This window comes from Gavialis gangeticus, unplaced genomic scaffold, assembly GCF_001723915.1.
Source record: "Gavialis gangeticus isolate Ggan-Ray unplaced genomic scaffold, GavGan_comp1, whole genome shotgun sequence".
Lineage (NCBI taxonomy): Eukaryota > Metazoa > Chordata > Crocodylia > Gavialidae > Gavialis > Gavialis gangeticus.
In genome coordinates this window covers 11,183,417-11,211,299 of record NW_017728998.1, presented here as the reverse complement: position 1 = coordinate 11,211,299, position 27,883 = coordinate 11,183,417, and the positions used below count along the sequence as shown (strand labels likewise).

The 27,883-nt window shown below is 44.0% G+C and overlaps 1 protein-coding gene across 6 annotated transcripts in view; it reads right to left on the bottom strand.

Annotated features, from left to right (window-relative positions):
* Positions 1–27,883, bottom strand: part of MAF (MAF bZIP transcription factor) — a 293,225-nt gene that overhangs the window by 257,557 nt on the left and 7,785 nt on the right. For 5 of the 6 annotated variants that reach the window (XM_019505499.1, XM_019505501.1, XM_019505502.1 and 2 more), the window contains exon 2: positions 20,140–20,201. In XM_019505499.1, coding sequence (XP_019361044.1) covers positions 20,168–20,201 — 34 coding nt within the window. In that variant the 3' untranslated portion in view covers positions 20,140–20,167. Of the gene's footprint in view, positions 1–9,064; positions 11,626–20,139; positions 20,202–27,883 lie in introns of those variants that run through there. The other variant, XM_019505497.1, reaches the window with a different exon arrangement.

The window sequence follows — 27,883 nt, the reverse complement described above, 5'->3', positions numbered from 1 at the left end:
GGCCCTAAAAGAAAAAACAAAAAACAAAAAAATAAGCTATGCAGAGCATGCAGGTGGGCAGCAGTAATCCCCAAAGGTGTTTACATGGCTTTCCTCTTGCCATACAGCTAGCCGTGAAAGCAAGAAGTGTGCAGAAAGATACAGAGGCGTCTGCATTTTGCATGGCACTAAGCAGAACAGAAATAGACTCCTGCAGCATCTGTATCCGTGACCTTTTGCACTACAGGTTTGCGCTAAACGGACACTGCATCTGAATTTCCTTGGGTTCGTTTCTTGGCCAAAACATTTGGTTCTACACAATTGTTCTGTTTTCCATGTTTCCCCCCAACACAGCCTTTTTTATTGCTGCAGGGTCAGACTGTTGCCATCGCAGCACATGTGCACCCATACATATGAAAGAAGCGAGACTACAATGTCACCTGGCGAAAGGTGAGGCAGACACCTAAAGGACAAGAGAAGAAAATGGGAACTGCTTTTGTATGGCCTTAGGTAACTACTGCATAGGGAGATCCAGCTGAGAAGAGGAGTTCTCCCTGTGCAACCTTCCTTGTTCAAATTGTCTTGTGGAAGTTTAGTTTTCCACCAGAAAAATTTGTTAAAGTCCTGGTTTGTGGGGATGCGTCTTTTCAATGGATTTCTGTTTTTCATTGGACTCCATCTGACTGAAGCCAAAGAGGGAGTTGCCAAGTGAAATAGCAGAAGTTGACTTTCCTGAAAGGAAGTGAAGGTCTTAGCAGAAGCTAACACTAAATGAGAATGGCTCAGCCGTTCATTGCATGAATAAATGCTTCTTCAAAAATATCTGCAGCTATATTTTGAGTCAGGCCCTCGGTTACCAAAAATACTCACTAGTTGCATGGATTGCAGGCCCCCAGTTATACAGGATGTGATTATGACCCACAAACAGGCTGTAACTCTCCCTTTCTACCCACAGTCTTCAGAAGTATCCTCCATGAAGAGGACCAAACCATGTCCTACACACAGAGAGGACCTTCTGTATGCAGATATCCTCACTTCACCCATGCAGAAAGAGGGCTCAGCTGGTCCTACAGAGGTTACCCTCCTTCCACATAGTGCCTCCCTTGGTAATCCAGTTAACACTGGAGGCTGGAGAAGGGAATGGACAAAACCATCACAGAGATGAAGAGCTCCGTCTCTTTACACTCAGGAAAGCCCTGGTGCTCTCCAGGATCTGTGCTGCCAAATGGGGCAAAGAGCACCAGGAGCTACAGTCATGATGTAGCTACATAGGCCTGTGGAGCTCTGCTAGCTTTGGAAGAAGGCTGTGCTACCTCTGACAAAAGATTTAGGGACATCTTCCTTCTGAGACACGTCCTGCAGGGAGTTTGTGGGAATGATCTGGACCTCTACCCTCATCTACATATGTGTGGCACCCCAATTACAGTCAGTTTACCCATACCTTGGCATTTCTTCCTGTTTGCCTACATTTATTTTCAATATACCCAAGGAAGTTTTCCCTGAACTGTATAGATCTGCTTGGTTCCTACTTGCCATTTAAAACACTGCAATGCTTTCTTTCCTTAAGTGCCTTAAATTTTAAATGAGCTTCCTTAGAAGCTGTTGCCCCTTACAGCGTCTGACCTCCTGCAATAAGAAGGGGCCAGATGTTTCAGGTAAATCCTGTATCACTCTGCTTCCATAGTCCTGAGTCACTCTGATTGCAGTAGGCTCCTTTTCTGCACTGAATGCAGACAGCCCGGAGTCAGATCGTGCTCAGGAAGCACCTTCATTGAAAAGATGCATCTGTGCATTGTCTTTGACATATAATCCACTGTGTCCCTGCAGAATCCACTTGCTGGTGGTGAAAACATGAACGGAGGGCCTGATACAAAGCCTCCCATCGACCTCAGTCGACTTTGGATCTGGCCATTAGATACAGAGGCTAGCTTAGTCTTCCTTTTTTCTGAATGGTAATACATGAGCAAAATACCCTGGAAGGGCAGCCTTACCAGTATGTGGCTCCTTGGCAAAGTCAGGACAGCTTTGTTTTATAAAGGTAAGCCAGCTAAAAACGGGAATTTGAAATGAAATTCCAGCGCTCAGGTATCAAATGCAAAGGCACCATCATTAAAAGATGTCTCCTTGGACGTACTGGATGTCAACATTTCTTTTGTCCTCTTTAGGCTGGTTTTGAACCATATTACTGTTATTGAGTCGCATGAGGAAACAGCTATTTGCAAATGGCTCGGTGAACTGTCATCTCTGCTCCACATGTGCCAAAGGCAACACAACAATAACATCCACCCATGAAATACAGGGAGCGCTGCCGACAGGACCTGGCAAAGGACAAGCTCCTCACCAAGTGGGTCCTGTGACTATGGAGGTAGGGACCTAACTGCATCCTTTTAAAAGCAGATCTGTCTACACTCATGGCCATGGAGAGCTGAAGGACTGAGTGGGACAGCCAACTATCTGTCAAGGTGCTGAGCTGTTTCAACTCGAGGGGGGGGTCCAAATCTGAGGAGAGAAGGGTCTCGGAGGAAGGTCCTGTACACAGAGGGTGGGAGAGAGTCCACAAAGTTGAATCAGAATTCCTTGAGTACCTGAACCTTTCCTGACCTTTGGGATTTAAACTTTCCTAGTTTTTATTTTCAGGTCTTTAAAAAAAAAAACCAAACAAACTCTTCAAATTGAATCTACCTACAGAAACCTCCCGCAAAGAAAGTCAATGGTAAGCATTTGAAGCCAGAGAGCCTTCCTAAAAGAAAACAGAAGAAGATCCCTTTTGCTGCAGTACTTTGCCCAAATGAAAATCTTCCAGCTTTCCCAACAGATATTTTCCCCTCTGTTTTTCTGTTATACCAACTTTCCCACACCAAGCAAATCCACGCACAAATACCTGACACAGCAGGAAGCCAACACTTGCGCCCAGAAATCCCCAAATTCTCAAAACCACTGAAAAAATAAATGCTTCACCATTTTGTATTCTGCCCCTGTTTAAACATATACTGGTTCTGATGGGTTGTTTTTACCTCTGCTTTCTTTTTCTGAGACCACAGTGCAACGTTGCAAGGCAAACACGTTGAACTTGAGCAGACCGTGGAAGTGGTTGGAGCCAGGTTTTTACAGCAACCTCGTTCCCACCATTGCACAAAACTGTTCTGCATTCCCTTCCCTTTCCTAAGGTGTTTTTAGTGGTGTGGGCAGCTTGGACTGAAGATGAGGGACACAGCAGTTCTCATTTGCACTGACCGGTGTTTTGAGATGTGGATAACCAACCTGGTTCACCACTTACATTATTTTGGAATAGCCTTCTCCTTTTCAAGCAATAGAGCCCAGAATCAGAGCCACTGATGTGAGGCCTGATCTGCCAGGGCTTCGGTGTCAGTGGGGCTCTGGGTTTGCTGCAGCCTCCAGAAACTCTTAAATGAGGCTTTCGGGAAAGGGATACACAGTGCACACAGGAGATTAGCAAAAACCAACAATGCCATGTCAGCCACGGGCTCCAATTTGGCTCACCTGTCAGCTTCACAGGAGTATTTAGATCTACAGCAGAAACAAGGACCAGATGTTGGGCAATTGAAAACCTTGAGCCTTGCATTGTTTTATTGACTTGTCACCACAGAGAAATTTGCTTTAATTTACTTTAAAAGTAAATGGCTGGATTTTCATGAGAATGGCAGCAAGTCACCGCTCTTAATGAGGATGTAAAATGCAGATTGTGTTTAAGAACCAGAGGCACCAATTCCAAATGCAGTGCCTGTCTGAATATACACATTATCTGCCCTCCCTCTGCAACATGCTGGTTTATTTTCAAAATGCCTGACATACCTGAGAAAGCAGCATGCGAGCTCTTGAAAGCCTGCCCAAAAAACTATAGCGATTTTTTTTTTTTTTACGGCACTTGATTGTATCAGGTAATGGCATTTTTGAAAGAAGTAATTCATATCCAGATAGAGACCCTTTCCCGTTGAACCCTGTTGGCTTGAAGGCAGCCTTCAAAACAGCTTGAAGAAAGGGGAGGGGGAAGAATCCTGCCAAAAGTCCTGCAGTCCAGTGACTTCAAATCAGGCAAAAACACACAACATTTCAAAAATAAACTAACAGCCTGTGCCATTCTTGGCTGATGTCCTGGCAGTGTTTAATAGGATGAGTGAACTCCCTCCTCCCCTCCAAGCACTGCTGAAGCAATCGGCAATATATTGTGCACTGCAGTATGATACCGCTCAGGCCAGTGCGGGGTGAGGTGGAAGATGGGATCACTTCCTACCCGCCACAAACAACCACCTTCAAAATTAGCACCGGCCAATTCTGTAAACTCCCTGCTTGCTTGACTTATGTGAGCAATCCTAAAGGGAACCAAGAGAGCCCTTCGGGTGAGTAAGAAAAGACGCTAGGCCCGATTCTGAGCAGCATTCGGCATAGGCAAGAGGTGGGAAGCAGAGGGTAAAGATGGCAGTGCCATCGGGAGGTAGCTGCAGCCTGCAAGGTGAGTTTGGTCCCTTGCTGCAGAGCGGTCTGAACGTTTTTGATGGGCTTTGGCCCAAGTAGACTGTTCTGGCAACTAGAAGCATCCAGCACGCAGAAACCCTTATACAACATCTGCCACAAGAAGAGCGGAGATGGAAAGTGGAATAGGAGCACTGAGCCACCTCCATGTAACCCAAGATCCCGTCCTCATGAGGGCAATGCCCAGATAACTAAGGAACCCAGCTGGCTTAGTTTTCTATTCACTGAGGCACAAGAGAGATACATAACCTCTGGCCAACAAGCACAAGATAGCCATTTACAATCTCTTGTTGAAGCACAAGTATAAGAGAAATGGGCATCATGCATCAGTTTTCTGGATTTGGGGATTTCCACAAGAACAAACCTTTCACCAGTAATTTAGCCTGATATATACAATAACTATTGTATTCACTGAAGAAGTACAACTGCCATGAAGTTGAGGGGGCAGAGCATGGAGGTTAGGAGGTAGAGACGTGACTAAAAAAAAATATATATTACATTGATTCCTAATTGTAGAGCTTGGAAATTTAGAAAATGCCTGTACTCAGGCCAGGGTGGGGGAAGGAGGAAGAAAAATATGAATGGCTAGAAATATTCAGGTCATCAGCTCAGTACCATGACAGCACCCTACAGCACTGGCAAAGCATCAGCTTTGTGACGGTTGAGAGAACTGAGCCCTAATGAGTCACAAACAATTAGTCCTTGTTTGTCATTCAACCTAGCATAGAGTGGTCTTCACCTAACGTAAGTAGCCTGAGAAAAACAAGAGCCTGGGATGATGTGGTTGCAAGGATAAAGAGGTTATTTACCTTGGTTTTCCACATTTTCAATGTTCTTTTTAAACTTTTGAGCTCTCTAAAACAACGGGGTTGTTATTTTCCCTTCCACGCCATTCCCTTGCTGATGTTCCATTGCCACTGCAAATTGAGCAAAGGTAAAATTTCCCCATAATACACAATACTGCCACTGTCCTGTTGAACGGCTTATTTCCTCTTGGTACAGTTTCAGAAGGACAGTGGTATAATGGCCAAAATAAATTCTAATCCAAAATTTGCGAGACCTGAAAGTTAAGCTTAACTTGTAAAGCTACTTAAGAGGAGGAAAAAACAAACACGCTGGCTTTATCATCTGGACAAGCGTTTTAGTTGAGATGATTATGCAATGTTAAGCAGGGTATAAAATAAATATACTGTGTCTTTAATGCATTAATTACTTTGGAAAACAAAATGAACTACTGTACAGAGAACAATATGTTTTTTTTTCTTTTATTTCAATAAAATCTGGTTACTAAACTCCATTCTTTAGGGACTGTACAGAAGAAACTATACATTTTCATTTCAGCTGCTGCATCTCTAATTTGATTCACTGGCTCAAGTCTCAGTGGGAATGACAGAGTTTTATATCCCCCTGATCTAAACAAATTGAGCTCAGTCAAGTTTTCTGCATGTGGATCTTTCTGGTGCAACTTTAAACCTCTTGGACAACATTTCTCTCTGTTCTGCATCATATGCTTTGGTCAGCTGCTGTCTTCCCACCCCAGATCCGCTTACTGTCATATGAATATAGTTTATGAAGTTCTTTGGGATGAAAGGTCTTCTTCCATGCAGTCTGTTATTGAGTTAGATCTCCGAAGATGGATGGGTGCCAAGACAGGTTCAAATCTGAGCTGGAATCCCAGATGAAAACCCCAGACGGACACGTGACTGGGATGATGTAGTCAGGGACAATGCGGCCTTGAGCAGAGGGCTGGGCTAGATGACCTTGTAAGGTCCCTTCCAGCCCCATTTTCCTGTGATCCTACGAAGCGAAGAAGATGGCATCACAGACATTTGTCAGGAAGGGGTTGATAGGATTGTTTTCTCCAGAAATGTGAATTTCCCCATTACATAAATGCAAATTCCATGGTACCCACAGCCATGACCTAAGAACCATCCCTAGACCTTCTGCATAAAGGGTTTGAGGTTGGTTCCTAAAGGCACAAGAACAAACGGGCCTTCACTATTGCATATTTCTTGGCCATACCATCCCATTACATTGGTTACAGAAGTATAATTTGCAGCAGACTTGGGCACCACTTACTTACATTTTCCATCTGCTTGTTTGTTGTCTATGTACCTCCCCCCCCATTGATCTCACTCACTTTCCCATAGCCATACTTTCTCTGGGCGCAGCACTTGCCCATGGGAAGAGCTCCCACTACAATGCACTTTCACTACTATGAGGACTGCTGCTGCAGATAGTGCTCTGCCTGTTCCCAGCACCCCATGCATTGGATGGCTCAGATCTGGGACACAGAGTGGAAAGAAACGCTGAAAAGGGACTGCTGTGATACACCACGTGGCCTCATTGATGATGCTCTCCTGCCTGAAACAGTCTTCGTAAGTGATGCCTACAGGGACTGCAGACAGTGCTTAGATCCCTGCAACACGCTTACAGCTATACAGATACTCTGAGGAAATAGCATTGACCTGGGAGGTTCAGGTCCCAGCTCTCCCCCTGGGTAACCTTGGGTGACATTACATCCCTGCCTATGTTTCAGCTTCCCCATCTGTAAATGATCCCAACCTCTATGGTAAAGGGTGTTGTAGCACTGCACTACAGAAGAGCAAACTCTTGCTGTTGTTAATGGTGTGAAGCTGTCACCCAGAGCCACTGCAATCCTTTTTTTGTGTGTCCTTGTGACACGGTATTTAGCAGAAATCACAGACTCACTGAACTCAGACAGGCCACGCTATGAGCACCTCTGCTATGGCCTCAAGCTTGCGACCTCTGAGGTGTCAACTGTGTCCCCTAGCACCTGCACCACCTCTCCCATCACTGCAATGACCAACGCACACTGGAAAACAGCACCTGGCTATGCTAAAAAACATTTCAAAAGCTATAGTGTGCTAAGAGCAGCACTGAACCCCTCTCTGAAAGGGCTCTGGGGTAAGCCTTTCCCTTATTTAGGAAAGCATGGCCAAACTCTTCTGATCTCCAGAACTGGTATGAGTGAGGCCTGGGCGAGGGTTAGGGTCACTGAGCATCCTCCAAGATTTTGCAGCTGGGTCTCTGGTGCAGGTCCATGCTATTCTGGAGCAGCTTCTCCCTGGCATACTCTAGAGCTCCCCAGACTACTGCATTAACAAAGATCCCTACCGTTTACTGCAATACATCTCACCAGGAAGCTTTGGAGGCAGATGCCCGAGCCACGAGGAGGTTTAACGTCCCGTCTCACAGATGTGGTCCTTTCTAAGAGAAAAACTGTGCATGTACATGTAGAGGTTCTCAAATGTGATTTACAAGTCACAAACTCAAGTCAAGCTCATGGTGAGGTCAAGATTTCTATGGAGAAATTCTCAGTCCACCTATATTTGTCACATTTTGGAGTAATTTGCTTCCCTCTCGAAGAAAGGGCTGGATCTACCCAAGCCCACTTCAGAGCTGGCTGGCTGGCTGGCAACCCCACCAGAGGGTAATTTTTCATAGCAGCTATCTAGCAGCAACACCAGAGGGTAAAATTTTGTGCACAGGGGTTTTAGCTCCCTGGCTGCTATTGAAGTGAATGCAACTCATGTGACTAAATCCCCATATAGCGCTTTGAATATGTACCCCTAGGTGTTAACGGCAACAATGAAGGGGCTACATTAAAAAGGCTACAAACGTGCTGTTATTGCTGTCACAGCTCTCTGAACAATGCGTCTACTAATTCAATTAATTCAAACAAGTCTCTTCTATCCTGGGGATAGGGTAAAACAAATCCAGGTGAAAATAAGAAAAAAAAGGAGTATTGAGGCTCTTTCACATCAACTTGCACAGAGGAAAATTGTAAAATATCACACGAGACAGAGAGTTCTGCAGACAGTCCTAACACAAGACCGGGTTGAACACCCTTGCTTTTGTCTGATGTTCAGTTCCTCTCGCTCGCATCCCAAAATGCCACCCCTTGACAAAACGAGTTTCCCCACAGGAGAGGAATAAGCCCCCCTGCTGTATTCTGGGATTTTATATACGACCCTGGCATCATTAAAAAAAATTCCTAGAATGCGCATCACAAAGGACCAGGGCACTGATTTACCTTTACTGTATCACTTCCAGTATTTAAAATGGTAAATTAGGGAGACGATGGTTGGGCTGGCATGGGTGATACATGATCCCTGCCTCTGCCCCTGAAAAGGTAGTTTAGGAGTTTAAGAATCAGGTTAACAATGTCTGGTTTTTGTAAAGTTTTGGCCATTACCTTTGATAGCATCTGCTTAAAAAAAATCTGGCCCTCACTATTTATACACACACAGGGAAATCGGTAGGACTATGGAGGTGTAAGAACTGAAAGATTTGGCCCACAACGTATGGAATGCTTTGGGGTTAAAAGCATTCTAAAAAACAGGTAAATATTCCAAAAATTACTGCTCCTCAGTGCATCTGGATGGGTGAAGATAAAAACTTCACCAGTTAGCATGGTGAACCCTTTGTGTGAGCAGAGAGTGGAGAACTGACTAGGCAGACGTTTGGGAAGACTGCATTTTCTTGTTGCAAATGTTAACATCTTTAAGATACAGAAAGAGACACTGGGAATAGGAGATGCTTCTTTGCCTGCACTCACCATCTTTTCTTTCCTGGAAATAAGAGAAAGCCAGGCGGCACCAGCACGACAATACAAGGGTCCTTTGAACTGCAGCACAGATGCGCATGAACACTGAATTGGACCGTCTTTGCATTTCTGTACAGCACCTAACGCAGGGGTCCTGTTCCTAGGTTCTACAGTACAATACAAATAAATTGCTGTTATTTGCTGTGGGAGAACAGGGCCAATTCTCACCTTCTCCATTGAGGCTGATACCCATTTGGGGCTCCTCATTGGTAGTACGATAGTTTGTTACCCAGATGCTTGTGTACCAGAACTGGACTGAGACCCAGCCTCATGCATCAAATGAACCGCCACAGAGGATAACTTTGAGTCAGTACAATACTGGCCTGAGCAATGCCCTCACTGTGAAAGTGCCTGTATGCTATAAGTCCCTTAATGGTACAGGAAGGATCATCGGTGGATTCTCCATGTTTCCTCCAAAGTCCAGAAGGATGCAAAAACATATTTTTTCATTCCATCTAATCTAAGCAAGCCTGTGTCCCAAGGACCTTTACCTGTGCTGCCTCTAAACTGCACAGATGTGTGACTGAGCAATACTGAATGTGCCTGTCTGTGAACATGACTGGAAGAGACCGCTTGTAGAGTCCACAGGGATTTCTTGGCACTAGCAAGAAGTTGATTAGCTCCTCTGTCATCAGCGTGCATCAGGGTCGTGGAACTGAAAGCTGACCCGAGGCAGATCTAAATAACCTCTCTATTTTTAAGCCTTAATTATTCTGCTTACTAAAAATGGCTCTTTTATGAAAGTTACATCCATTCTCATTGATCTTTCCCCCCTTCAACACTTCAGCTTCCTCCACAGAATCACTGATTTTGCCAAAACATCCCAAATTTGAGACCAGGGCCAGCTTCCATAAGTCCATCACCCCAGTAGATTAAATCCCCAGAAAACCAATTGGCCAAAACACTAGATAGCACTGCAGAATTGAGGCACTATAAGTGTCCAGGGCCAAATACTAGCAATGCATGTATCTAAGAATTAGAGACACACAGTTGGCTGGATTTTAGCTAAATTAAAATTGTGATTTAAAACAACACAAAACAAAAACAAATCCTAATTGATTTCACCTCCATTTCAGCATCTGCCGTGCATTATAAACCCTGTTTGGGGCATACCCTGGCAGACCCACAATATTTATTTCACAAATAAAATGGGCTTTCCTGCTCTCAAGTTGGGAAACTAAAAGTTGCATAAAAATCCGGCAAGAAAGCTTTAAATGGCTGATCTTGCCAATAAATAATTCTTGCCCTTAATTTGAAAACCATTATGTACTTGAAGTGATGAGTGATTTAAGGCTACGTATTTAGGTTACCTGTGATAACGCATTATTTAAAGTCAAGACGCTACAGCGAGTGCAATCAAACAAAAGCAGGGAACTAAAAGCCATCATTTGGAAATGACTGTGAAACATGTTATTCCCCCCCACCCTTCCTTTTCTTTTAAGTTTTTAATTAAAAACACAAGATGAAATAAATATTTTAGGCAACCAGCAACAAAATGGGAAAATACCATGTGTTTGGAGTTTTAGTGCCCTCCGAGCGCTCGAATTTATTTGCAGCAAGCAGAAAATAGACAGCAAGCATAAAAATTCAGCAGATTCCCGCTAGTAAAATTATTTATCAAGCTAACAAGGGAGGAACCCTTCTCGTAGCAACAAGCCAGCAAGGAAAAGACGTGCCTTTATATTTTACCTTTGGGTTAGCGCACCAGTAAAAATGCCAACTGACAAGCACTTCACATAAACATTTCTTTCTAAATGAGCTGCCTTGTTAGAAAAAAAATCTAAGCAAAGGAGTGCTACCGTCAACAGACAGAAATATCCAGGGTGAATGCTGTTTTGCTCCATGGTACAGAATAATATAAACAAAGACATAAAAATAATAGGGGTGCATAAATGAGTTTAAGAAATTAACGCTTTGTTTTATATTTAAAATAGCTGCCACAGCTCTAAATCCATCTTTGCTCTGGATAATACAAAACGAGCAGCACATCCCAGCAATCTATTATTTAGATCTTCCTTACCTCTGGAACAATATATACATATAAGTATGCACTGTGCCGTTGTTAGCTGTGCTATCCAAGCCCCACTGCAATATTTATCATATATTTATTTTATGACTGAAACCCTGAAGTCGGTTTTACAGTTTAGTTTAACGATACCAAACTTTGATTATAAATTATAAGTGGCTTTACTGTGGCCTGAAGAGACAAAAATTTGGAGACCGGCAACGGCCTGATCCCAATTAAATTTTAAAGAAATAGTGAAGTGACACATTCTCCAAGTAGCTGAGCTGTACCGAGGGCTCTAACTGACTCCTGTTGGCTACACACAGGGGGTCGCACCCTCGTAACCATCCTTTGCTAGACTGAACATTTGACAAGTGTCAGCAGACGGAAATAAATAAATAAAAGCACGACAATCCACCGTCCTCCTTAATGTTGCAAACGGCTTGGCAGGAGGGAGCCCGAAGTCAGACTCAGCACTTTATCTGCTCCTGTAACTCAGGGAAGTAAAAACCTGAGACATCTGGAGACAAAAAAAGAAAAAGAAAAAAAAAAAGGAAACTTTCAGAGTTTTAGACTGAACCTTGATGGGAGAAGGAAACACAGGTTACTATTGGGGTTAGGGACCACTTCTGCCTGGTTTACTTGGGTAAAAACTCTCTGTCTTATTATGAGCCAGATTCCGATCATGGAGGATGTGAGGAGGGTGAGAAACAAGGAGAAAGGAATGTGAAACAGAGCAGGAAAAAAAACCCACAACCAAGCCAACCTCAAAATCTCCTTTTAGCTTTTTTGCTCCCCTCGAAGCCTAGCATTTTTCCCCGCCTCTGCAGAAACTGTCAGCGTTGGGTGAGTATGCGAAATCTCCCACTCCCTGACCAAACAAACTGAGCTGCTTCCACCCCAACTAGTGCACGGGCCAAAATGAGTCTCCAACTCAAAAACGACTAACCGAGGGCCCGATCCTGCATTCTTCATGCACCCGAGGCTCCTTTGGGAGACAGTGCAAGATCTGGGGGTGTGCGGCAGGCAGGCACGGGCTCAGGGCTTGCTGACTGCTGATGAATTGCACTCATCTGAATATTTGTCTGTAGGGGACAAACGCTTTCGAGGAGCAAGCACAACCTTCTAGGCAAAGCATCAGCAATCACAACAGGAAAAAGCATCGCTGACACAAACTGTGAAATAAAGATTTTGACTTTTATGTTTCTAGCCTTTGATCTGGTACAGCTGACATTACAGTCCTGCCGTTAATCCCTTCTTTTTTGATTTTTTTTTTTAATTTAATTTTATTTTTTTAAGCAGAAGAGACGTGGGATGCTAGGTTCTTTTTTCAGTGTAAGGCCGAGGTAGGAAGAGAGAGCCAGAAGGTGGGCTGGACTGGGGTACAATAGGAAACCTGGAGATGATCTGAAAGAAGAAAGGCTATGGCAGCGTTGGTCAACCTTGCTCCACCTTTCAGCCTTATGAGTTGGACACAGGCAGTCTGTGGGCCAAATCTGGCATGGGGGGCCAGCCCCACACACTAAATGGAGCTCGTAGATGCCCGTGTGCTGTATCCAACCCAGTCCACTAGGTCTAGGACTTCGGGTCCTACCCGTCAAGCTTGGCCTGGCTGTGGGCTGGCCCCAGGTGGGACTATGTCATCCAGCCCATGAGAAGCCCCCCCACTCTGTGGGCCATACTTTGAGCCCCACTGGGCTAGGGGATGCTATGTAGTTGCTTCTCTGGGAGCTGGCTGGTTGAAGTAATCAGGTATTCAACATGCTGTTTTCCACCTATTAGAATAGTATTTGGGGCCGAGCAATACAAACACAGAAGTCCCCTTGAGCCTAGAAACATGTGGGCCCTGTCTGCAGATCAAATGTAGGAGGAGGTCTGTATTATGCACAAATATGCCTCTCCTCCCTTTCCTCTCGCTGGCCTTTCTAAGAGTACAATATGATGCTTTAAATAACAAGGCTTTTCTTTTTCAGGGGGTGGGATACATGTCCCTGAAAAAATAGGTTATTGTTTTAATACCAGACCAGATTCTGCCTCTCTGGTGGAAATCCAGAATACCCTCAACTCATTTCACTGGAGTTATTCCAAACTAACCTTGTGTAACCAGGCAGATCTGCCTCGTTGTTTCTAGCTTGCTTTCTACTTACTAACTGTCCCAAATTGTGCTGCGAATTACACCGGTGTAACTCTAGAGGAATTAAAGCGATTCCAGTTCTGTTCCTAGTCATTTACAACAGGCTTAATGAGACTGCGTAACTTTGGCTGCTTGTATTCAATTTAAGCTTTGGAAGTGAGGGCCGTTTCCATCCAAATTTCCCACTGTTCCTGATGGAAACAGAAGGAGAAAAAAAATGCAGTAAATGCGCAGGAAGAACTGGCACATAGCATCTTCCCCATCTTGCTTGTTATTTCATACATTGAGTTTTAGGCATCCAGCCTGCAGGCAGCCCTTATACAGACAAGTTGTCCCGTCAAGCTTAGGGGCCCTCAGAAACACAGGTTTGCAGGGGCAAGCTTTTATTCTCTAACAGATTACTGCTGATTTCTAAGACATGTTTCTGCCTGGTCTTTACCTTCCTAAGACTATACAGAATATAAAAAAAAACAACAAAAAAGCAGTACGCTTAAGGGCCCGATCCTGCAGCCTTCAGCGCCATATGAATCAGCAAACTTTGGGACTTACTGGCTTGCTGGGAGAGCTTTGCTTTGTGCAAATGCAGAGGGTTTCTGGTAGGCATTTGTACCAAGGGAACTTCACTGCTTTAGTGTGACAAGTAGAGCAAATTTCCTTCGTGCAGGCCAGGGCTTAATCTCAGTGACTTCAATGGGACTGCTCACATGCTTAGAAGGCTGGGGAATCAGCTCCTGGATGTCAATAACTCTGTACAATACCACAGCATAACACGAAACCAGCTATTTAATTACCAATCACCATGAACAAAAGGAGTCTTTATTTTGATTAACTTTGAGAGAACAAGGTACCCTGGCATCAGAGTATGTTTAAATAATTAAGCAGTGTGAGATAACTTGTCTGGAAGCAAAAAAGAGTAGGAAGAGGAGGAAGGAAAAGAACTAAACTCAGCCTTACTTCCCAATTTAAACCATGAATAACCTGGGGGTCAATTTTTCAGAATATCTCAGATCAATTCAATTCTCACCTCTGCTGCCTACCTGCTAGCAAATGAACTTACTGTGCCTTCTGATAGACTGAAAAGACTAAAAGGAAATCACATTTAGCTGCATCTGAATAACCATGGTTATTAGATGATGCATGCAGAGGAAAAATTACCATTTCCCTTCTCCTTCTCTCCTCCTTTTGATTGTCATTCTCACCGCACTGGTGATTAAGATGTAGGATGCTCTTGCAGATTGTTAATTAGGTGTTAATATCTGCAAGGGGCCACAGCAAGCTTCTACACCTGAGGTCATTTCTCAGAAGTCAGGCCGTCTCCAGTGACAGTACCTGTAATTCCCATAGCTAGTTTGATTCCCACTCAACAGCTGGAGCTAGTGTTACTTTCATGTCTGGTTTCATTCCCTATCTGAAATTATATGAGTGCTAATATCTTTATTATCTTTCCTGGAGAGGTGCAATGCTTGAGAGAGTGGCACAGCGTGTTGTTCGAAGGCAGGTTTGTTTTTTTTTCCCATGGCATTTTCAAAACATTTCAAGCAAAATCTTTATGGTTAGCAAATTTATAGCTGAAGAATCCATTACAGAGCTGGGGGGAAAGGTGGGAGGGAAATGACAGGAATTTTTGGTAGAAGAAAATACAAGCTCTGCCACCAATGCAGCAAACTGGCATACATTTGGGGAATTAATATAATGGGACTGAGACTGGAGGGAAAGGATAAAGGCAGCTCAGCTCCGGTGAGCTGTGGCAGGGGCGTGCATGTGCACGTGTGTGTGTGTTCGCAAGTGAACCCATGTTGAAAGGTTTTCAAGGACACATCATTTTGCTTCAGGTAATGAGTCACATTATATTTTGGATGATTAAAAAAAAATAGCTTGGGGCTTTGTCTCATTTTGTTTGTCTTTTCAATCTGTCTTTCAGAAAAAGTCCCAGCTATTTGTGGCCTGCTCAGAGATCTTCACCCAAACTTTCCTTTGTACTCAGAGGGTGGAATTCACCTCTGAGGACCTGCACAATTGCTACAGCGGTGCTATTTTGAGAATGTCTGTGGAACTTCGCAGAAGCAAAGGCTGCGCTCCGGCTTGCTGCGCGGGCATGAATTTCACCCAAAGAGATGAAATAAGGACACAAGGCAACCAGAATTGGCAGATATCTGTATAGATCATCATGCATTAGACAGCATCAAAGAGCCCTATACATGTTTCTTAATTCTCACAAAGTCTTTAGAAGGTAAGAATGATTAACCTCGTGTTAGCATCGGGTAAAACGGAGGCATTGAGCCGTCAAAGGCATCTCAACTCTGGATGAAGGCAACGATGCTACCTACTTGGGCTGCAAGCTAGACGCAGGCTTAAACACTCTGCTGAACCAGAAACCAGGCAACTTGATCAAGGTCACGCAGCAAATCACTAGTATCAGACTAGAACTCAATAGTCCTGCCTTTCAGTCCCTTCGTCCAAGCACTGTCCCTACGTGGAAGCATGAGGAATACCCTTCAAACGGGCAGCATTACATCAATCAGTTTCTGATCAATATAAAATAAACTGTACTGTGAAAACGGGTGGATCATTGGCAATTGCCAAAAGTTGCAAAACCCAAAGAAAAGATCTTATCTCCTAGCACTTTAATTAAAAAGTTATATTGCAGTTAACAGCTGCTTCAGTCACACCCCGACAAAGGTGGTTTAGGGCTTAATTCCATAATCAGACAAAACTAATTATAGGACTTTGACAGGAGTTTTACCTGAATAAGGGCTGCCAAATCAGGGCATCAACCTACTTTTTTGCATCTAAGGACACAAGATGATTTCACTCTCTTGTCAGATTAACATGGACGAGATGGGACAATAAATTTTCACACTTAATGAAACTGTAAACTTTCCAAATACTGGAAGATCTTCTTTTTTTTTTTTTGCCTAGGGGGATCATCTGTACAACATCCTATAAATGGTATGTGGTGTTTTTTTCTACTCTTTCTTGGCTAATGTAACAAAATAACTTCCTTTGGAAACAAAGCATTCCCGTTTGGCCTAATATAAATATGTACACTTATGCATATACATGACTCCTATTGTCTTCAATGGGAATTTGGCCAATGAGCTTTCGTGCAAGTTGTACGGATAATAAAGAATTTAGTAAAATATAGTCAAATTGAAAAGTTACTAATGTACTAGGGAAAATGTAAAGAGAACTCATTCTTGCATACAGTTTTGGCTGATTATTTATGGCCCATATTCTCTTTCCATTATAGCAAATATATGGCCCCAGGTGAGGAGGGGGGACAGGACAAAAAGAGGAAAACAATCTGCCACTAAGGTCAAGCTTCATCTGCCTGAACTGAAATCTTAAACTGGTGTCTGACATCACAGGCTGTTGCCATGTAAAGAGAGATGACGTCATAACAAACAACCTGATTTCCCTGTGGACTAAAAGTGGACAGGAATACAGAACAGATTCTTATGCAAACAGATTTCTTTTGCTCTATGTGGCTGGCTGGCTGGGTGGAGAGAAGAGCAAGAGAAAAGAGAAAGGTAACGGATGTGCATTTTAAGATGTTCTGGGCATGTCTACATGAGATGTTTGTGGAGTTACCTAATTAGCTTCACATTAAACATCTCAGCATCTAAATGTGCACTGATATTAGGCTGGAATAAACGAATAAATGCCACAGCAGGGTAAGTACTTTTAAATACAAGTACTATCCCGCTGTAAAGATTTTTACTGTGCAGCACCGCACGTGTAGATGTTGAAATATATGTGCCAGAATTTATTGTGTCACATTAATATGCACATGTAGATGCACCCTCCACGCATGAAAAAAAACACTTTAAAAAGTGAACTGCAAAAGGAAAAGAAAGAGATCTGTGGCCTGTACTGCTCCTTATTTTCTCTGTAGCTTTAGGGCTTGTCCACATGGGAAAATTAAGTGGTGAAACCATACCAGTCTAACTCAAGTAGACAAACACACTCTGGGGTAAAAACAGATTGTTCCCTTTCGTTGGCTGATCTGGAAAAGTCATTGTTGGTTGAGAATCAGAACATCTAACTCGGGAAGTATACCAGCATAACCACAGTTGTGTAAATTCACCCTGTGCCTTATGCCAGGATAACTCCCATATAAATCAGCCACTAGGCACAAGGCCCATCCCATGAAGCCAGTGGGAGCTGGGCCAGAATTGCACCTGATATAAACTACATGTTGTCCATCTGCACTCCAAACAAGAGGATACGTCTCCCTATTCTGTTCAACAGCTACTTCATCCTTCCAAAGTTTTCTCAAGCAGTCTTCAAAATACCCCAACAAAAAAATCTTCATCTTTATTTTGTTACAGGAAAAAAATGTTCCGACAATTTTATAAAGTATCTAAAAAATTAATTTCTTGCAGTTTACCTTGTGTGAGAACCTATGTACTTTCAGGGGGGCTGGTTGTAGCTGTGCTGGTCTAAGGGCATAGGCAGATGTGGTTACTTGGGTAAATGTGATATCTTTTATTAGGCCAACTGAATAATTGGAAAAATTGTTCTTTGCAAGCTTCTGGGCACAGGTCTTTCGATACGTATTTTCAAGAGCCCAAACCCCACTGATGTCCATAAGAATCTTGGACAAGTCAGTGGGTATAATTTGGCCCTCTATGTGGCATATTTGTTTCTTATTGTAGAGTCCCAAATGTTAGAAACAGAAACTTTGCAGCCCCATATATAAGGAAACAGGAAACCCTAAAGTAAAAAGACCAGTTGGGGTCCAAGGCCACCCTTCAGCCTGCAAGCTACCCACTAATACCAGAAGGAGTTTGGCATGCGAATTAAAGCCAATAAAACAACCCTTTGGATTTAATATTTATCTCATAAAATGCCACAGTGTACTCAGGATGATGTTTTATGAGATACCTATTCATTTCATTAGTAATACAGCAACATATATTCAGAACATGCTTGCTCTGGAAAACTCCCAATGACTTCCCCAGGATCAAATGCGTAGAATTACAGCAAGAGTTTCTTTGGCCCATCATCGAGATGGCATTGGCCCAAAAGAGACATTATAGTGACTGCTTCTTAACCGACAGCTATTAGATTCTAGTCACATGAATAAAATTAATTGCCTGAAATGCTAAAAATATGCCAGAAATAACATAAGTCTTTCAAAGAAATCAAGTTAGCAAGAGCGCCACTGACCACTACTACAGTCCAAAAATTCCCTTAACCAAACTTACTTTCTGCGAATAATCTAAGTGAACCTCCAGAGAATGTAAAGTATTGGAGTTTTCATATATAAGCTTATTATTCCTAATATCACAAAGAAACTTCCCCAAATTGTCCTTCTCCTTCCCAAATTCCCCATCTGACCAGATGTCTTTCTCTTTCTTGCTTTCACCTGTCAATCATGTTTGTAGCTGAAATTTGATTTCTCTCCCAACAGTAACCTTAGATGAAATATTACCATAGGGGTCAGTACAATCTGAACCTTGCCATAAAAGTTTGTTAACTCTTCCAAGACCCAGTATCTATTTGCTTAAAAGTAACAGAACCAGCCACTGTTTGTTTGTTTTTTCAACAAGTCCCACCTGGGTTACCATAAAGTATGGGAAGGAATGCAGCTTTCCCAGATGTAACGTGTCCTGTTATTGCAAATGTGAATTACCTCAAAAGCTTCAATTCTGAAATGTCTCTAAATACTGGGAAAGAATTAGCAAGGATCATTTGCTGGGTATTTAGAAGGCAAGCACTTGTGCTAGCAGTGAGCTGATGGAAAACATATTGAACCTGCACAGGGATAATAGTTTGAATGTGAATCCTTATTAAAGCCGAATCCAGATATGCTTTCTGATCACATAACATGATAGCTGCTTTGAAGGGCCCCGAACAGAGTGAGGGCTCAATTCTCTTCTGCGCCAGTGCAAAGCAGGAGTAGTTCCCCTGACCTCCATAAAATTATACCTCTGTGTAACCCGTGTACATGAGGGAGGAATCAGCCCCCAAAATTTCCCGGGACCCAATCCTCCAGTTCATACCCAGCCAGGCTCTTGTGCATGTTAGCAGCAGTGCAACTTGTTTAAGGGCCTTATGATCACGTCCTGCTCCTACTCAGAGAGCACAATTTTAAATTAAAATCTTAGTTACATTATCTAACATTGCTCCATTTTAACACTATTTCTTTGCTGATGTAAATGCAGTGGTCCATCATCTCAATTAAAACTAGAGATTTCAAAATTAAATTAATACAGGGACAACTGTGACCAAAACATCTATTTAAAAATTACTTAATATATTTGAATCCCTGGAAAAAAAACAACCCAACCCCCGCCCTAAACAAACAGATCCCATAAACTTGCTTCAGTTAATAAGTGGATCATCTATCTGGATTGGAAGGGGGGCAAAGTGAGTAAAAATGTTATCTCCGTTATTTTCATTAGTGTTGTATATTTTGTAAATGCGGGATGAATGTGAATATTGAGAGGAAGCCAGAAGCCATCTAATATGCATTAGATTCTATTGGAAATTCCGGGTACGGATATAAACTGACACAAAGCCCCATTATTTTCATCATGATTTGAGACAGATCTTCGGGAAGATTCACTCTTAACCTCCGCAGCTGGCATCTACATGATCACATTTGAAGGCAAAAAGAAAACACATTTGCAAGGGATAAAATAAGAATTATGATGAGCAGGAGACCTGCTGGTAAACGAGAGCTGAACAGACACCCATGACATATTCTTTCGCACATCTGAATGGATGCCCAATGCAAAAGCCAGGGAAGTAAACTGGAATATTCTCACCAAATGCCATAGGTATTAGCTTAAGCTTCATGTTAGTAGTAACAGAGACAGAGATAGAGAGACAGAAAGCAAGAGAAAGAAAGCACATTTCTCCCCAAATATGCAAATGAAAATCAAAATGTACCTTTTTTGACCTCAGGCAACAGGGGTTTTCACATCACCGATGTAGAAGATTCTCTCGGGTACCTAATTTTGTAAATATATTAAAATAAACACACCGTTACTAAGAAAGCATTTAAAAATACCGTCAAATGTGTGTTTTGTACAGAGCAGCATTGTCTGCATTGGATGCAAATTTAATTTTTGAAGGTCTTGGGCAATATTGAGGACCAGCATTTTAGTGCTGATGAACTTAAGGAAAAGTTTTTTGGGTTTTTTTAAGCAGAATATAGCTTCCCCCCTTCCTCCCCCACCCCGGACTTTATACAAAATTAATAGCAGGAGGATCTTAGTGGTAGGAAAATGTCTTATTAAAACAAAACACAATTTTTGTCTCAAGAGCAAATATCAAACTATAATAATTGGAAATACTTAGCTTTCAATAATACAGTTTAAAAAATCTTTCTTATTAGCTGGGCTAATGTAATGGGCAAAATAATTATCAAGTTCTGTACATAGTCCATTATTTTCCAGACAGGAGTTTAATAACAAAAGCAGAGCTGTCATTTCTCCCTGCGGTTACTCACAACGTACAGGTTCAGATTGTCAGAATGTATTTAAAATCTAATTTAAAAAAAAAATTCCACACAGTTGCAACGAGTCTTTGGACAATAAGTGAGATAAACCAGCGAGTCAATCTACGCTGCTTAAATACGGATATGTTGTTGTGTCGCTACATCCAGCTTTCTCTTACAATAGATGCACTCTCTATGTACTTACACATACAGCAAATCTTCTGCAAGAACTGTATCTGCAGATACATCTACTTTTTGTCACATCGCATGCCAGAGCAAAGAGAAACTGCATGTCTGATATATTTTAATTGAAAAAAGCAAGGCAGTCTATAGGTTGACTTGGCATTTGCTTGCAAAACAGCTGTACAGCTTTAGAAAGAGTCAGCTGTACATTTTGTGCCAACTAAATTACTCCTCCACAATGTACAGAGCCCTTCTGACATCAAATTGAACAGCATGGCATATTTAAATATTTTCATGCATGCCACTTAAAACAATGTTTCCTTGTAGTGGGAAATTTTACATTAGATCATTCCTATTTGGAAATGTTTCAATACAGACACGCATACGCAGGCATGCACAAACACGCTCGTAGCAGCGCAGTGTGTCCGACGATGGCTTTTCCAGCCAGCGCGTCTGCCTTGCTAATCATCCTGGCGAACCTCTCTCGATAGTTTTGGAGAAAAGGGACAGTGCCTTTTTAAATGTAATATTTGGCATTCTGCCCAGGATCTCTCAAACCAAAGGACTCTTTTAGACCTTTGGTGTCATTTTCCTCACCATGACCTCTCCTTTTATGCCAATCGGTGAATCCATCCTGTTATTAATGCATTCAGTGGGGAGGCCAGAGATATTCAATTCTCACACCTGAAAAGCACCCCCCAAAAATAAATAAATGTTGTAGTCAGGCTGCTGTCGTCTCGCTCAGCCTTTGATGAGGCTACCCCTTCTCGAAACCACAACTGGTCTCTAAAAGGAAAAAAAGGGAGCGAGCACCTCTTTCCCGGGCAAGGTGCACCCATTCATTTAATAGGTTTATTTGACTATGAAGGTCGTTGTTAACACAAGGCAATATTCCCAGAAAGAGAGCGCTAAGGCAGGGCAGAGGCACGAAGCAGAGGGTATGAATTCAGCGAGTCTGACAGATACAGCTTTTCTTTTGGGGGGGGGAATTGAGAAAGTTGGTGCATGCGAGTTACCAGCAAATCCCTTCCCTCTCCTCTAAGGTGCTCTTTGTAAAATAGAGGCAGTCTGAAGACCGCGCACAGGACACCGGCCTGCCACCAACATGGGGTTGCGAGACCTTGTCCGGACCTCCTTCTACCCAAGGGCATCGCCTCGCCCCCGCCAGCAACGGGAACCTGTTCCTCCTCCCTGGCAAAACCGCCCGAAACAGGCTGGAAGCTGCACACGAAGCGTCTCCTGGAGATGCGCCTAATAACACCGCGGGGCAGCAGAACCAGGCCAACAGCGCTGCCTCGTAGCACCAGGCCACTGCGCAGTAAACGTCACCCACAAGGCCCGTGCGCCCGCGTTACCGCGTGGGGGGGGGCACTAAACTACATTTAGGGGGCAGGCGGGCTGGCAGAGGGGCTGTGGGGCAGTTCTTTACCTTGTGGGGGTATCCCCGGGAGGGTGTCTCGGGCGGGAGACTTGAGGGCCTCGCTCTGCTGCGCGGCCTGCCCGGCGGAGCTGGGCCGAGGAGAGAGGCGGGCGCGGGCAGCGGCACGTACCTCAGGCCGGGCAGTGCCGGGGCCGGCGCGGCAGGGTCCGGGGTCCCGCTCCCTCTGCTCGCCGGCGGGGCGGGGGGCTGCAGCGGGCACACTTCGCATGGGGCGGGGGTGCGTTAGGGACCAACTGCCGCCCCCCACCCCCCGCGTCCCCATCCCGGTCCAGCCGCCGGCGCCGCAGCGCCTGCATCCCCGCCAGGGCCGCCTTGCCTCTGGTGCAGACAGGGCCCCCCCAGCTGCTCGGAGGAGGGAGGTGGGCAGCGGCGGGGGGGTGTCTTTTTTGCATTGCTGGGCGGGGGGATGCACCTCCGGGCCCACCTGTGTCACTGCCACAAGACAGCCCCACCCAGGCAGCTGGGGAAAACCAAATTAAAATCAGAAGGAAGCAAATGTGCAGGGAGCGACGGTGCCCCAGCGCCCGGAGAGGGGGCGAGAGCCCGCCAGGCCCTGCGCTTGACGCCTGCGGCGCCAGGCCAGCAAGCGCTGGCATCGCTTCCCCTCTTGGGAAAGTTTGGGAGATGCGGCCCGGGGGATTTGCATTGCGTTGGCTCCCAAATCTGAACGGCCAAGGGGGTGTTATTTTGGGTCCTTCTGCAATTGTTGCCCCGCAGGGCCCAGAGCGCGTTATTTTTAATCTGCGGCTTTGCCCAGCCTGAAACGTTCATTAGAAAGAGCATTCAAACTGGACAGAGCGCTCCCGTCTCAGCCAGGGGTGGGGAGGAGAAAAAGACTTCTTTAAACACCCTCCCTGCCTCCCTGGGCCCTGTTCGTGCTCCCCTCTGTGTTATTTATAACAAGATGTGCGCTTAAAATTGATACCTGAAGTATTTGGGTGCAGACAACTTGAGTGTGTGTCCAAGGCTGGGTTTATGTTAAGGAACCAAACATCACGCATTTGCCATAGCTACCCTGGGAATGTCCGTGCTCGGTGGCATCCACTAACACCATGCCCTTAGTGCGTTTAAAAGGGGAGAGAAAGTTCATTAAAAACCTGCACTAGTGCCCTGAAGTGAGGACATTTTTGTGCGTGTGGAATCCTTCAACCCCATCGTCCAAACAGGTGTCAGAAACAGTGAGCCCATTTAGTTTCTCTGATGATCTTAGCAATAAATATAAAGGATTTCCTTTCAATGCAGCACATGGTGAAATGACACCAATGTAGTTCTGGCATCTGAACAGATAATTCTGACATATGCATAATTTCCTCCCTAAATCCAGGAAGCAGCAAGCCCTCTGTATCTGATATTAGTATATTATGGCAAATAGAAACTGGCATTAAAAATTATGAATGATTCTTGATCAAGAACTTCCTACACACTGCAGCGGAAAAAAAAACAACCCACAGGGACATGAAGCAGCTGTGCAAAAGTATGGGGAGGGGGGGAGGGGAAAGACTGGGGCACGTTCTTTTTTAAACCACTATTTTTAGCAAGAGTTTGTTTTTTTTCTTAATGTAGAGCATTTATTTGGGGAGAATAAAAATGTGAGAGGGGCTTTCTAATAAATAAAGCAACACGCTGCTACTGGCCAAAAAGGATTGTTTTGCTTTTCTCCAAGCTTCTTCACAGTCGTGTTGCAGAGTTCAAGAAAAATACACCAGTGTCACTCAAATATTTTCCCCATGTTCCCCCCCCCCTTTGTGGTCCAGTGTGAAATTTCTCAGGCAGGGCAGCCGCTGCAGCTCAAACACAAAAATATTATTTCGCTCCACCCAGTGGAATCCTGCATGTTAGGGAAGAGGGTTATATTTCATTAAAATAAAATTGAGAAGGCTTAGGGTTTGGGGCTTTTATTCCCCCCTATTACCCTCCACTATATTTAAGGGTGCACATCTTGCAAAGCCAGTCACATGAATGTTCTTTGCAATTCCACTAATAAATGAGAAAGAGCCACAGGACTGTGGCAGAAATAGGCCATTGTTAATGAGGTGGAGATTAAGAACCAAGTATCCCTTTTGACATACAGGGCCAAATTCTCTTAGGCAAGGCTCCCATTGACATCAGGAGGAGAAGTGCCTGCCTAAAAGCGAGGGGGGGCTATAGGAACCTGTTCAAGCCAATGGGAATTTTACCCCGGAGAACAGGGTCAAGGCCAGAATCCTGCAAGCCTGAGTGAGAAATGAATGTCGGTTATACAGAGCAGAACGGCGCCAGTTCGTTCTGCTGCAAAGGTGCAATCTCCTCGGAAATGGATCATGCAGAGCATCCCCAGAGCTAGCTTGCCTGAGCGGGTGTATTTTTCCCCTTTAGCTGGACTGTTGCAGTTGTCCCAGGCTTAAATCCACATGCAGCTTTGAAGACGACCAGGCTTTTTTCATCTCCCCCCAAAAAAACCGAACAAAAACCCTGCTGAAGTGTCAGGATCATAAGCTAAGCAAGCCTTTTGCTGCTGCTGGGTGTACTTTCCCCTCCATCACTGCCTGTCTACATGGAGGGAAATTTAATGAAAACTTTATCTACAGGGATGCACTTAAAAAAAAAAAAACACCCCTCAAGAAGCAGCCCTGTTTCACTTGCTCACTAATGCTCTCCTAGGACTTGAAATACTACTGCAAACCTAGTAGCTGCCGCTAACTTTTCATGTCATGCCAGAACTGGGGAGGGGGAGGAAGGGGGCTCACACTGTGCCAGGGACCAATGCCACCTACCAGGGGCTTGCTACACTTTTGCCTCTGAGCTTCAGCAACTTGCTGCAACCCAGAAGCTGCTTTTAAAGGGGAAGGTGCAAAGGGGACCGAGCATCACCAGGCCTGCCTGGCAACCCTTGGGAAAGCTGGCTGCACAAGAAGGAGGGGGAGGGAGGAGGCAGTGGCTTGGTCCCTAAAAAGACCCCAGAAACGGGTGGGTATGAATAGAGGTTTGGACATTTCAAGGTGGGGAAGGGGGGAGGCTGGGGAGCTGCTATCTGTCTGAGAGCAGATAAAGTCTCTGAGCAGCCGATGCCTGCCAGTTTACCCACGGATTGCACATTAACCCGAACAGGGAGCTCGAATTAACCAGGATCTGGAGCTCAGTCCAACAGTGGTGGAGCGAGGGCTGAGATGCCAAAGGGCGCCTCGCTGGCTCCATGTGTGGGCGCAAGGGGCAGGCCTGCCCCAGCATCAAGGCCAGGTCCGCGCTTGCTTGGCTCAGTGAGGGTGCTTGGGCTTGGTGTGCCTGTGGTCCCCACCTCCATCTCCCACCACTGACTTCAAGTGGAAATCAGTGACTGGGACACTGCAACCTGTTGCGTGTGGGGGCATCTGGCCTCCTTCCCTTCCCTCTGCCTGAGGGTCGGATCCTGCCGCCCTGAGGGTGGAGAGCCCAGAGAGGGTTCCTGCAGGGGATGGACCCCAGCAGGTTCTCACTTGTGTCATGCCACTTGCTCCATTAGCTGGGACTCAGTTTACAATCTGAAAGGAGATTGGGGTGGGGGGATTGCAACCAGCACCGGTTTCAGGTTGGTTAGTAGGTTAGAGCTGTAGCCTGGCTCTCGAGACAAAACCCACTAGGAGGGCTGTAACATGATTCAGGGAGGCCTGAGCTTTTCCAATCGACTCCCAAGTGAATCCTCTCCCACTGCTGGGGAAGAGAAACGAGCCCAGTCTGGAAGCTGCCTTTAAAACAGCTGGGCTGATGGTTGTTCTGCCCTGTGCCAGCCACAACCTGCAGCACTGGGACCCTTTGAGGGACTTAACACTGTACAGAGAAAAGCCACCCAAAGGAAACCCTGGGCTCTGACTGGCCAGGCCAAAGAACTTTCCCAAGCTGGAAGAAGTCTTTTGGCTTGGTTTTTTGCCCCCTGTTCAGTTCCTAAGACGCTGGCCTAGGCCTGTGGCTAAAAGGAAAACCATGGTGTGGAGGGAAGGGGGGAAAAGTAAGGAAAAGAACCAGATACCTGTGCCATGGCAAGACACTCTCCGTATGCTTAAATGACTATGTGACAAGAAAAACCTGATGCCGTGTCATCTCGTAGTGCACACAGGCGTGCCTAGCTTGGATCAGATGATAAGAGGATGTGAAGTTTTTCCTTTCACTTCACTCCATCATAAAACAATCAAAATATAGGGCCCTACCTTGTCATCAAGTGTATATATATATATATATATATATATATATATTTTTTTTTTTAAAGTTGACCTTCCCATTAAGATCGTCTCGAACACCGATGGCATGATATGAGTCACAGGAACCGAGGTCCTCTCTCATTACAAAACTAAGAAGTTAGAACAAGCACCTGAAAGCTCACATTTTTCACCTACCTGCCAGATAACTCATCTCTAAGCGGTGACAATTTTCCACTCCACATAAAACTAACCTCCAGTTTCTTCCTTCCTTTCTAGCAGTGGGCTCAACTAATATGCATCAACATCACCCCTTGGCAAATGTTTCAAGGGCTGCTTTTAGAGTTGGTTAACTTTAAACTACACACTAAGAAACCGAGTACAGAATCAAAAAAAAATGCAGTTTATTATTGTAGATTATTCTCTCTTTTGATATAACCATAGAGTTGAAAATGAAAGAAAAGCACATAGGAACATCACACGTGGTTAGTTAGTAACTCAAGATATAAAACAATTTTGCACAGCAAAATATGTAAAAGAAAAAAGTAACTGACAAGATTTTTTTATATTTATTGTGGTAAGATTTACTTTCCATTTTTTTTTAAAAGACAGGATATCAGTCCCTGAAAATAAAATTTACTGATTATTGCCTTTAAAACTGTGGAATTTTTGAAGTTACAGAAAATCCAGTTCTGCACCACAATACAACTGTAAAAAAATCTGCATCATCTTAAAACTGTGCAGTAATGCCAACTTTCTAACTGCATAAATTGTATTAGCGTTCTAAACAGGTTTGTCATTTTGTTTGTATTATATGCTTGCAGGTTATATCTTAGTGCAAATCAGTCCCAAATACTTCAATTTTGAAAAAACCCCCATACATTTTGAATGTAAAATACCCCTATAGATATAAACAGGGGTGCCTCCCCCTTGTAATACTTTGGTTTTCAAATACAGTCAGTGGTATAGCAAGGACTACATATACCCAACTTATATTTAAGTTGCAAGCACATGCTGCAAAAGCTACTTTTTTAAAACAGTCCCGTTGCAAATTCTACCCCCTTTACATGACGACAGTAAACAATTTAGTGCATCAATCTTCTTTTTAAAAAAAAAATCTACATCTAAACAGACCTAACTCTTTCGAATTTATCTATAACATTCCTTTATCTGTAGCATACATTGTAACTGGGCTAACAGATGATAAAAACTAGAATTAAATTATATACTAGGAACCCAGAGCATTCCACATTTGACAATGACCCAATGCAAAAGGGAAAAAAAAAAGAAAAGAAAGAAAACGGGGCAGAACACTTGAAAATAAATTTTAGACTGCTTTAGGCAACAGCATGGTTCTGATGTCCCCAAACTGGGAAGCAATTTTTTAAAACATCTTTGCAAAGTTCTTTTTTTTTTTTTTTG